This window comes from Myripristis murdjan, chromosome 5, assembly GCF_902150065.1.
Source record: "Myripristis murdjan chromosome 5, fMyrMur1.1, whole genome shotgun sequence".
Lineage (NCBI taxonomy): Eukaryota > Metazoa > Chordata > Actinopteri > Holocentriformes > Holocentridae > Myripristis > Myripristis murdjan.
The window spans coordinates 1,983,788-1,996,604 of NC_043984.1; the positions used below are offsets into that span (position 1 = coordinate 1,983,788).

Below are 12,817 nucleotides of genomic sequence, written 5' to 3' on the forward strand. Positions count from 1 at the left end.
AAATAACATTCCTGAACACAAATTTGCAAAATTTATTCTAAGGCAAAAAAAAAAAAAAAAGACATCCAACATTGTGTACAATGCATATCTGTCACCATTTCCCCCATTTTGATCTGTTTGTCCAAAGTAGTTGAGGAAGTAGGATAAATTCACCTCTGGTAAAAATACTATCCTTTTGGCCAACTCAAGAACACACGTCAAAGTTGGACTGACTGGGCAGCAGGGACATTTATCATGCTGGCAAGCACAAGACTCAACATTTCCAGACAATGGAAAGACTCGTGCTGAGGGTCAGCTATAGTCACGGAAATTATGAAGGATACCTGTAGCACTAAAAGTGCTCTGGTCTACTGCATCACCATGTCTACATAGACATCATCTACACCAATAGTGGCTTGTAAACAATCTACTGCTGCTGTGGTGGCCTGTCCCGCTGCTGTGGTGTCCTGCTCCAGTCTTTTTTTCTTCATAGGGGTCAGTTTTCTCAGACATCTTAAAGATGGCAGTGGTTGATTCTGTGCCCTCAGCAACATGTATCCCTTAACTCCACATGTGGCCCGTAGCTGCCTTGCCTTCTCCATGGTCTCACTGGACCACTTCACCCCTCTGCCACTCTTTCGCCCGAGCCTTGCGAGCTGATTGGCATTGAACACTTTCTCAATGTTCTGGATGAGGTTTTGTTTCTCTCTCTCCAGTTTGTGTTTCTCTCTCCTTTCACTGACGACGGCTTTGAGGAGCATGGCTATCCTCTCGTCCTTCTTCCGGATGATGTCTTTCAGATGTGCTATTTCACAATCTGCAGAGTTGGCGCTGTCCATAGGTGGAGGATTTTGTTCCACGGGGCCTGTGGACTCGCGCCGCTCCTCAGCCACTTTTGACTGCAGTTCCACTGAAGTTTCACACTGAGCTGAGGTAAGATCCTCGTCATCCAGTGGACACAGGAACACACAGTGTAGAGGGAGTCCAAAGGATTCAGGTTTCAGTATGTTCTCTCCAGGACTGTCATCTATACTGAAAAGCACGTCTCCTGCAATGGAGAAAACTTAATTGTGAAATTACACTGAAATGCAGAATTATCTCTGTAACAACATGAATACAAAGAAAAAATAGCTGTTTTTTTTTAATGTTTGGCATATACAATAGGGGAGGACGATATGGACAAAATCAAATATCAAGATTTTTTTTTTTTAAATGAATACCTCGATATTGATATTGTGATGATACTATAGGGATGACAATTGATGCTTTGCTTCCACAAAAAACTAATACAGTGAGTTTTTTGGTAAACAATTAGTAATGTGGATATGATGACCAAGCAGGTTGAGGCAAATAACAGAACAGCTAGAACAGCGTAATAAGTTCAGAAAATTGCATCCCTTTATTGTAATGCAGCCTTTAAAACCAGGGAAAGACAACACTTATGCCATCCAATATCCTTGACAATATCTAGTCCCATATCATGATATCCACATGATATACATATATCGCCCAGCCCTAAGTATACCATATTTTTGTTTAAGGGGGTAGTCTGATAAAGACAATGTGTTCTTTGCCAATCTATCTCTTTCTCCTTGATGTTAACCAACTTCTCACCACTGTCCTCCTTTTCTGAGGGCCCCTTCTCAGAGCTCTGGCTGTAGGAGTGTTCAACACTGTGTCTCTCTGGCAGAGGAGACTGCACCAACGTTTTGGTCAAATTCTCCACTATCTGGCGTAAAGTCTTATTTTTCTTGAAGTGGGTGAACTTGGTCGGTATAGCATTGGGCTTCAACTTCCGCAGATTGTCCATGCGTCTCGATTCATACTGTGACTCCTCAAAGTGGTCCTAAGCATAGAAAGATATGTGATTTAGTTATGGATCACAGCTTGCTAACACAACATGCTTAGATTGACATTGCAAAACAGATTAATCAAAAGCTACTGACAGAGAGTTTGAACCAAACTGTATAAATATGGGCTTGCATGTTGCTGCCACTTCACTAAACCACCTGTAGAAATGCCTTTCATAACACTGACAACATGACATAACCAACAATGTCAAGATCAGCTGATTAAACACCAGTCACATAGCAACAGCCATGTAGCAGAACTATCACAGCTGCCCTGGAAAACAGCAACGTCTAAACTTGCTTAACCAGTGGCTCTGGACAGACCTGGGAAATGATCTACATTATTTCGAGACAAAAGGAATTCATTCTGACTACAAACAGTGGGACTCTGAAAAGACTGAGTGCAAATCTTCATTAGCAATGGTACAGTTTATATAGAATGTTAAAAATGTTAGAATGGAAATGCATCCTATTTAATTTGTGGAATAGCCAGTGGTTGAAAGAGCTTGGTCCCTGCCACTTGGTAGATGTTTCTGCAGTGACATCAGTGAGTTCTACTGTCTTGCTCCATGGTGGTTGCTATGTAACCAGCGATTCTATGGCAACTAGTCTCTAGAAAGCTTTACATCTCAGCATAGTGATGATAGGAGGGTAGGGCTGGACAATATATCCACACAGAACAACACTTACGGCATATCATAATATCCAAACTCCCAGAGGATGACTAGTCTTCTGTTACAATATTGATATAATGTCCATTCAAGTTTGGTGTATATCAATATTATGTCAATATTCTGATACAGACTAGATATCATCTGGGATTCTGGATATTGTGATATGGCATAAGTGTTGTCTTCTCCTGGTTTTGAAGGCTGCATTACAGTAAGGCAACACACTTTTCTGAACTGACTACACTGTTGTAGCTGTTCTATTATTTGCTTATACCTGCTTGGTTATCTTATCCACATTACTGACTGTTTATTTAAAAAAAAAAACAACTCACTGTATTCATATTTTGTTAAAGCAAAGCACCAGCTGTCATCCCTACAATACTGATAGAGGTATTCAGGCAAAAATCTTGTCACATTTGTTTTTGCCCAGCCCTACTGGAAGGTTACTTTTAATTCAGCATCCCTGTAACAAGAAACAAGTGCAGGCATCCACAGTGCACCCTAGTCAAACACTCTCCACATGACTTATGAACAACTGCCACTGTTTGGAAAATTCAGCCAAAGGATGCCTTTGCCATGCCAACGCAAGCACTGAGACCCATGCCCTGTTGCCATGGTTATTTGCATGACAACACTATCAAAAAGCTTCTATGACAGTCATCTTAGTTGGCTATATGAGCCAAATATCCACTACTGACATTTGGATGATAAGGAAACTGAGCTGCTGTGGTCACAGCACTCTCACGTGAAGGAATGGGGTTTGTGGGACAAGATCAAGGAAATGTGGAGCAGTGAATCACCTCGCACAGCCTCGACCTGTCGTGTGCTTTCCAGTTGCGCCTTCCAACCATTTTCTCCCAGATCTCTCTTCTGACGGGATCACGGGGGAAACAGTGTAATTTCTTGCCCTTCTCGTTGCGACTTGAACAGCCTGTAGCCGAACAGCCTCCCATGTTGACAATCCCTCACTTCCACCTCAGGAGCTAACACAAGCGACTCACTTTCCTCCAACTGGCAAAACCTCTCTAGAACCTTGACCTGGCAGCGGCCGCACCAGTACAGTCGTGTCCTACGGCGCTGGGACCAGACAACCACAAGTCTGGAACATGTGTTGCCAGGACCGTGAAGGTTTCCACTCTCCAGTCACGCCACGGCTGAATTTGTTGGTTTGTTGCTCCTGTGATGGGCCGTCGTCACGTGACAACTGACTTCTTCCTGTTTGAGGACTGAGGGTTGCCAGATTTGGAGATTCTCGCTAACTTTTGCTTTTGTGAATTGAATATCCACAACCGTTGACATTCATTTTGCACAGAAAAAAACTTTAGGTACCATTATATTAACGTCCCAGTCCCAGTAATCAAATTTCAATACACATTGCCAGTATTCTCCAGCTATTCTGTCAATATGTCTATCCTTTGAATTACACAGCAGTATAATCTCATTGCATTAGTCAGTGTATCCATTCATGCATTAATAAATCTCAGGTGATCATCTTCATCTACATATATATTATGTACAAAATGAGGTTACTGAATCCAGCCGACGAAGCCGACGTTTTCTGCTTTGGGTTCTTGTTTTGGGAGGAGTCTCACAGACCTGGCAACACGGACGGTCGCTTTGTTAACTGTGAAATGAGCCAAGATGGCAGATTTCGAGGATCAGCTCACCAGTGAAGAAAAGGTATTACCTTTTTATCCATATTCTGATACTGTGTAGCCTCTTCTATATTGTTGGCGATCGCAGCGCTTTGTGAAACTTTCCCAGACAGCGCTGAGCAGCTAAACACAGCGCGGCAGCAGTCTGGCCAGGACTAGCTAGGCAAGCCTGTCTGGTTAAGCTAATCAGCCAGGCAGGGTCTATTTGACAGCTCGGAGTTGTACAATGCTTGTTGTGGTGCACAAATACAACATGCCTGTTATTTCGGGCACATATAGTTTGATAGAATATCCTGCTAGTTATTAGTGTGGTTTAGGTTGATATCCGCTTCAGTGTGAGCATGCATTTATAATAGAACTGGTGAGCTAATGCTAAAGCAAAGGAAGTCGCGCTACTTCCTGCATCGACGGTGAGGATAATGACATTGCATTGGGAGCAAAGCACCTCCCACACCCAGTTTCTCTAAACCGATGTGGAAAAATTCACAAGTTAAAGCTGAGCGTTTTCAGATTGTAGTTCTACTGTATTTGTAACTTTGCTCGAGTTTGAAGTCACTGCTCTAGCTGAGACTGATCCGGGGGTGTTGTCAGTGGCGTGCCGAGATTGGTGCTGCTTCCTCCGTCATGTAGCTACATGTTGGAAAACAACACTTTGAATTCCTCCGTCCTAAACTGTTAGCTGTGGCGTGACCACAAGTCTGCACCACCTGACATTAGAGCTGTAAGATATGGGCAAAATTTAATACCTCGATATTTATGCCAAATATCCTGATAGAGATACAATATTCGATATGACTATGGGTTCACACTTACTTAAAATTTTAAGTGTAGCAAGAGTGAAAAATCTTCAATAAACAGCATAATAGTACCAACTGGATGTAAAAAAAAAAAAAAAAAAAAAATGCAGTTACTTCACAAAAGTAACTAGCTTGATTGATACACTTATTTTGAAATGTTATCAGATGTTTATTTCTATTACTAAGCATATCAGATGTAGGGTGACTTAGTTAACTGGCGGCTGAGCTCATCTTGGGCCTGGGAAGGCTTTCTTGGCACAATGAGTATTGACATGTAGCCTAGTTTTGCAGCCATCAGGCCAGAATTTTTCAGCGTCACTGAATAGAACAGTGGTTATTCAGGAGCACAATGAACCTTGGCTACTCATTGCCGTGCCATTCTGCACTTGGAGCTGGACAGTAACTCAGGCCCATATGTAGGTCACTGCCAGCTGCAGCCTCAAGGCTAATACACTTGTCTGTCTGACAGACTGCATCATTGGCACATCCATACTACCATGTGCCAGCCATAACAACAGTGGTGTGCTATACTATATGTAGGAGTGGCTAAAGCTGTAGAGGTCAGACATTATTGATCAAACAAGAGAGGGTTGTTAACCTATTTGTGCACTGTAAAGTTTGCTTCCATTCATCTACGGGATGCTTTATTATGGGAGTAGCCTATGAATAGCCTGCTAAAGACTCCTAGCACTACTACCTGTCTTGGTTAAGGTATGCATAGCTTCCCTCTCCCCTCCCACAACTTGTCACTCCGTGGCTTTGACACCACATGCTTACACTTGCACACTGGCTGCTAAGAAAAGCCCTTGGACAACATCTCCTGCCTGCCATCTAAGGAGTGGCCAAATAGAGCTAACAAGCCTGCAGCCAGGAAAATTAGCTGCCTGCTCTCTGCTTCACTCTCGTGGTTTTGTGCTGCTTTGTCACTTCTCGTTGCTATCACCCACATCCTAAAAGGGGTCAGTTGGCTAGATTATAAATGAATGAATGAATGGCAGCAGGCAGTGAATCCCTCCCAGCTCCAGCTGTTCTGTAGCTGACCCTGACCTCTGTGCAAAGGTTGTGGGGTAATTTTTTTTTTTTTTTTTTTTTTTGTTAGGGATCAGTAAAGTAGAAAAAATGAATAATAATGCATTTTGGGCAAAATACCCTTTCTCTGACTTATGCAGACTGAGACAAGATGTTCGATACATTTTCACCTCTGTATGTTCAGCGGTTCAGTTCCTATGGACATTTTGTGTTAGCTTAGCTTAAAGACTTGAAGTGTATGGGAGTCGTTGGTCTGACATGTACTTAAAATCCACATGATCCATTGTGAAAATGAGACAGCTACAGAGTTGCTGTAAGGTTTATTTTTTCACTTTGACAGAGCCAGGCTAATGACTCCCATAGATTTTAAGTAAAAATGGTATCATACATCTTGTCTCAGTCTGGAAAAGTCAGAAAAAGGTATTCCTTCAACGTGTTTAGTATTCACCATTGTGCTTATTCTTTGTTCTGTAGTGATGATAGATATTTGTGTTTTTTTTTTTTTTTTTTTTTATTGTAAAGGTCCGTATTGCAGCTAATTTTGTGATCCATGCCCCACCAGGAGAATTTAACGAAGTCTTCAATGGTGAGCCTTCTTTTTGATTGGAACACTGATTTTCACCATCAGTTAACATGTTTTAGGCTTTACCTGTAGTTAAATGTAAACATAACATACATTTTGATTTCTTATCATGCGTTCATGTTTTCAGATGTGCGACTACTGCTCAACAATGATAATCTTCTCAGAGAGGGCGCGGCTCAGTGAGTTTTATTCATTTCCTTTTGATAAAGTGAAATAACGGTGCATTGGATGTTTATGCGACTTGTGTACGCGTGTGTTGTTTTACAGCGCCTTTGCCCAGTACAACATGGACCAGTTCACCCTCGCCAAAATCGATGGATATGAGGATCAGGTAAGGCTTCTTCTAAAAATTTTATTAGATCATTTTCTTTCCTTATTTAGCCCACTGAAATTTCATTGTCAGTGTGTATTGTAAGCTTTGTGTGTCCCATTTCAAGGGCTGTAGTAAAGGAAAGCCTCTCTGTCCTCTCCTCCCCGTCTCCCCTGCAGGTCCTGATAACGGAGCATGGAGACCTTGGTAATGGCCGCTTCTTTGATCCTCACAACAAGGTGTCCTTCAAGTTTGACCACCTGAGGAAGGAGGCCAGTGACCCCCAGCCCTATGAAGGGGAGGCAGCCCTCCGGCCATGGAGAGATGCGTGTGACACTGCACTGAGGGCCTATGTCAAGGATCACTACCCCAGCGGAGTCTGCACTGTAAGAGCGCTCATCCTGTCCGCACAGAATGAGAGGTCATGTCGAGGACAAATAACACAGTCATGTTTTTCTGTGTCAGGTTTATGGGAAAACAATTGACGGCCAGCAGACTATTATTGCTTGTATTGAGGGTCATCAGTTTCAGCCGAAAAACTTCTGGTAAGTTGCTGTCTTTAAAATCTGGTTTATCGGTATGAAGATAGTGATGTTCATCCTACTAAGAGTTACTGATCTAAACATCGCACAAAAAGTGAGGAAATTTGTGTTTGGTAGATTATTTCTTTGTTGTAACAATGCTTCTTGGAAAGAAATCTTATACCGTTGGAAAGCCTGTTAATTGCCTCCAATGATGACAAGCCTCGTTTTTCCAGTGAGGGAGATGCCGCCCCACAATCATGTGCCAATCAGGTGCCAATCAAGCACCTGATTGGTGCTTGATTGGCACCTGATTGGCAGAGAAGATTTGGCAAATTTTTCATGGGTGCAACCCACATACTCAGCTCTGCTGCTCATCCCACAAATGCATGTTCCTTACAAATGTGGCACCATTTAAAAGGGAAATAAACAGGTATAAGATTTATTGCCAAAAAGCATTGTTACAACAAAGAATTAATCTACCAAACACAAATTTCCTTACTTTTTGTGCGATGTTTATTTTTAATAGGGATGCACAGATATGATACTGCTGATCCACACATACTTCATGTATCGGATATCGGAGTGGTGTTATTCATCCACCTACCCATATGTGATAGTCATGCACTAGAGTGCAGACTGGACTGCATATTTTTGTCCAAACCTGACCTGAGCCCGAGAGCATGCTAACCAAGCCCGACAGGCATTCTTTTTTTTTTAGTTTCCAAACCTGACCTGACCCAAGATTTTGCTTCTCTTCCTACATGTTGCCTTCAGCGTTGTCACGTAAACTCCAGCACTATACAGGAAGTTGCTCAGAACAAGTCTAAGTCTAAATATTTGCATTAATCCCACCAAATCAAGTAATTACAGAAATAAGAAAATGAGCATATTTAAAAAAGGTATACCCATATACATCATAACAGAAAATTCTGGTATAGTGGTCATTACTATAATCCTCAGTACTATGTACTGAGGATTGATAATGTGTCACTGTACACTTGATGAGCACAAGTTTTTCAAAGCATTAAAGGGGTTGCCATAGCAAGTTTCACTCCTACATCTGCTTGTATGCGGAGCCACTTAACCTACAGTTCACAGTTAGTCAGATAGCTTGAAAAAGTGTCACTGAATATCTTATGAAATTATTAGCAGCTGTCATCAGGGATGACTGGATCATTATCCTAAACCTCAGGTTTAACCTTTACAGATTCAGATCAGTGTCACCAGTATGTAGCATCATCTTTTCCACAGTCATCTGGCTAACTTTCTAATCCTGGTTTGTGCAATACTTTCTGGTATCAGATCGGTTGGAATTGGAACGGAACTGGAAAAAAGTGGATCAGTGCATCCCTAACTTTTAAACCACATATATTTTCTGTTTCCAGGAATGGCCGTTGCCGGTCTGAATGGAAGTTCAGCATCTCCCAGTCTACAGCACAGGTGGTTGGAGTCCTGAAAATACAGGTAAATTTAACTGAAGTGATTAAACGGGTGCAATATGAACCCAGCTGTGGAGTGATCTTTTGTTCTCATAAAAATGATCTCATCTCTCTTCCACACGTTTTTTGATCCCAGGTACATTATTATGAGGATGGAAATGTCCAACTGGTCAGCCATAAAGATGTACAGGAACCACTGACAGTGTCTGTAAGTTTTTTTTTTTTTTTTTTAGAATACTGAAGTAATGCAAAGGTTGCTACACAACAGTTTTCTGTATTTGCATTTTCTCATGACAGGGGCATGCAAACGTGAGGGCTGATGCAGCTAAGGACTGTTTAGCCTCACCTGACAAAACATGGAATAAGCATGTAATTTATCAGTGACAATGAAAACCATGTAGAGTCACCCATCAGATTTTGTGCTTACTCTTTTGTCACTTCAATGCAGTGTGACATTTAATGGAGAGTTTGGTGGCTGTGATTTAAAAAAAAAAAAAAAAAAAAAAAATCAGCAAATAAGAGTAGATGGGCAGATTAGGCAAATTTGTGATTGATCTAGGTAGCATGACTTTGTTTGTTCCATGTTTGTTGAAACTGTTTAACATTTGTTTGACTCACAAGTCACATGTCTAACGTGTTTTGGCAGAATGAGAGCCAAACTGCAAAGGAGTTTGTGAAAATTATTGAAGACGCAGAGAATGAATACCAGGTATGAAACATGAGTCCAGGTATGAAACATGAAACCCACATTTCACATCAGAGCACAGCACAGCCTGTTGGGGAGCATGACTCAAATAGCTGTCTGAACTTTTCAGATGGCCATCAGTGAGAACTATCAGACCATGTCGGACACCACTTTCAAAGCCTTACGCAGACAGCTCCCGGTCACCCGCACCAAGATCGACTGGAACAAGATCCTCAGCTACAAGATTGGCAAGGAGATGCAGAATGCCTAGAGGACAGAGTCTGTCAGTGTTACTTTGTGCAAAGACAGAGCGATCGGGGGAATCGGAAATGGAGGCATAACTAAGCTGATGCTCGCGAGATGTGTGATGTAATGTGTGTTAGCGCTTTCTAAAGAAAGGCGCACTGTTTGTGTGTTTCGGTCGTGGCCAGGGAATGACCGCTTCTGTCGGACACTAAGAGGCAGCGCCTTCATTTAGAAAGGACTTGGACTGATGTAACTGTAGCTCATTTGCAGACATGTTATTTTCAACAAATAATGCCTTTAGTGACACTGTGAAAGTTTGGGTCATTTCCCTGCCATACACATTCTCACACATTTTATATGCACACACACACACACACACACACACACACACACACACACACACACACACACACACTCACTGTTTTGACCCCTTAATGCCTGAAATGGACCCTTTCCCCGATGACTTTCATGTAGCAAACATTTTAGACGATATAACATGACTCTCATACCCTTCAAGCGCTTCCATTGCCTGAACTGTTTAGTTTTTATCAACAGTGAGCAAATATGCAACATGATATCCTATCTGACTGGAGGGAACTTGACAGCGCTAAATTCTATGACTTCTAGCTGAGTTGAGAAATTCCATCCATTATCCTGTATGTCCGTGTCACTCTGGCTGCAGGGCACTAAGCCTGCAGCCCTGACAAGAGCAAAGAAATTCACTGACAAATTTTAGCCTTCCATCTGAATTGGGAGTTGCAGTTGTTTTGTTTGTCTCTGTTTCAGAAAAACAACATTTCAGTTCCTGTGGTGAGCCCGTATGTCCTCTCTACACCCCCTGGACTTGAAAAGTATAGCTATTCCCCTGTCCACTGTTTGCCTTTAGCTTTTGCTATATTTTTTATACAAAATGTAAGTACAGACATTTATTATTCAAAAGGAATTAAAAGTTGCACCAAATATTATCTTTTGTGATCATTTTGTGTTTACAACATGTAATGGGTTTGGTTTTTAAAAGAGCCTGGGTGCCAAAAGTTGAATTTGTTGGGCGGCTGCATAGATTGGTTTTTTACAAATGTGTTCCGCTTTGCAGTGATATATCATCAAAATAGAGAGGTCAGCTGAACCATGCAGAGCAACATAAGGAAAATCAAGTTGGGGAAATGGCTTTATAATGAAGCACACGTGGATGCAACTGAATTGCTGAACTGATTGTGCATTTGTATTATACTACATCTGTATTGGTTTAACATTGGTTGTGTCCAACAATGTCTGTAACCAACTATGTCAATGAACAATACACATTATTCTGCCATTGCTCTGTGTGTACTGTGGAGTTTTTGTTAGCAAATATCTGTCCATATCTATCTAGATAGATCTAGATAGTTACACTGAAAGATATATAGAATATATAGATATACTGTACATATACTGTAATACTGTGTGTATACATAGCTATGGATAAATAGTACATATTGTAACTTCAATGTTATAAAGGTTCCATTTGATCTTCTAATCAATATTGAATTAACTGCATATTCACTGTTACAGTGAACTTGAATTTATAGAGTTAGTTTTTGCATGTTTGGGCCTATTAAAAACCATGCAACCATAGTTCCAAGTTCAATAAATGTCAGTTCCAGTAGAGGTAAAAGGCAACAGATTGGAATATGCACAGATATGACCCATCAGACAGAGGTTACATTGCCTTTTATAGAGTAGCAACACCACAGAAACAAAGGTGTCCCTTTCATTTGCTGAATAAAGCATTTAGTGACAAAACTTCCTTGAAAGGAAGTGAAGATGCTTTGTCACAGGGTTCAGGGATGATATAATGCCTGGAGACCAGGGTGTGTACACCACAACATGACTGAGCCTGAGGACTTCATTTTGCCTTGCGTCTTTAAAAGATTATAGAAAACAAAAATACTCCCTTTTTAGTAGTAATGGGAGGCTTGGACTTTGGTATCTCATTTACATACATGTTTTCCACTCTGCCTCGGTTAAATAAATAAATAAATAAATAAATAACTAGATCAAACCCAAAAGCATGTCAAAGTTCCTAGGGTAGGCAGTGGAGACAGGACAGAGGTATTAGCATAGGGGTTTTACAGTACAGGACTAGGTGGTAGAGTATGGAGCATCAAATGTAGCATAGGGTGAAAGGATTTATACTTAAGTCTGTTGTTGGATCCCCACTCCGGAGCAGAAGGTGGCGGTAAAGCATAAACTGGATGTCAACCACAGACAACAACAGAAGAAGAAGAAGAAGCCCGGGTAAAAGGGTTGCAGATGCGCTCCGGCCACGGCATTTTTTTTCCTATGATGACGACGGTGAGAGCCAATTGATTTAATCATTCTCTTTCAGTGTTAGCCATAACCAATTTATGTCTAACCCTAACCTTAGCATAACCCTAACCTTAACCATCCCTGCGTTCCAATACTCATACTACCATACTATTTAGTAGGGAAAAAAAGAATTAGTATGTCCCAATACATACTAAACTACATACTTTGTAAGGGCAGCTGCAGTACATACTAAAAGTAAAAAGTGTAAGTATGCGATTTGGAACGCAGGGAACAAGATAGATACATAGATTCTTAATTGTCCTGTAGCAAGGAAACACACAGGTACTTATAAACAATTAGAACCACCGCATGGCAGCGTGAAAAAAAGTAAAAGCAGCCATATACATAAAAAAATCCATACAGAAAACATCCACATCCATGATAAGCGAAATAATAATAATAATAATAATAATAATAATAATAATAATTCATCTTCTTCTATGGCCTTTTTTAAATTTAAAAATACGCCCTATTTCCTGATCCTACCTGTGTTATATGCCCTATCAGCCCCTTCTAATTTCCCTGAATTCTTGTTCCGAGCTCAATGTTGCTTTTAAACTCCATTCCTGTCTTGTCTTGTGTACTTATATTTCTCACTATTTTCTCTCTGAATAAAAAAAAAAAAAAAAACGGACTTTGCCATCCTAGGGAAAAAATAGTGCCCTAGCCGGGGCTGTCGAGGAGTGTTCCCGGTGCGTAC

The 12,817-nt window shown here is 41.1% G+C and overlaps 2 protein-coding genes across 3 annotated transcripts; one reads left to right on the top strand and one right to left on the bottom strand.

The window, feature by feature from the left end:
- Nucleotides 1-18: 18 nt before the first annotated feature.
- LOC115359502 (uncharacterized) lies at nt 19-4,435 on the bottom strand. Of its 2 annotated transcripts, none has more exons than XM_030052025.1 (3): nt 4,188-4,435; nt 1,594-1,825; nt 19-1,027 (listed from the first exon to the last, which is right to left on the bottom strand). In XM_030052025.1, the coding sequence occupies exons 1-3, from the start codon at nt 4,197-4,199 to the stop codon at nt 348-350; spliced, it is 924 nt and encodes a 307-aa protein (XP_029907885.1). In that variant the 5' UTR covers nt 4,200-4,435; the 3' UTR covers nt 19-347. The 2 variants fall into 2 exon arrangements, with proteins under 2 accessions (XP_029907885.1, XP_029907884.1); XM_030052024.1 differs by lacking the exon at nt 4,188-4,435 and adding an exon at nt 3,301-3,707.
- capza1a (capping actin protein of muscle Z-line subunit alpha 1a) lies at nt 4,033-11,087 on the top strand. Its single transcript, XM_030052026.1, has 10 exons — nt 4,033-4,180; nt 6,504-6,567; nt 6,692-6,743; nt 6,832-6,895; nt 7,054-7,260; nt 7,340-7,419; nt 8,784-8,862; nt 8,974-9,045; nt 9,484-9,546; nt 9,653-11,087. The coding sequence occupies exons 1-10, from the start codon at nt 4,142-4,144 to the stop codon at nt 9,791-9,793; spliced, it is 861 nt and encodes a 286-aa protein (XP_029907886.1). The 5' UTR covers nt 4,033-4,141; the 3' UTR covers nt 9,794-11,087.
- The last annotated feature ends 1,730 nt before the right edge of the window (nt 11,088-12,817 follow it).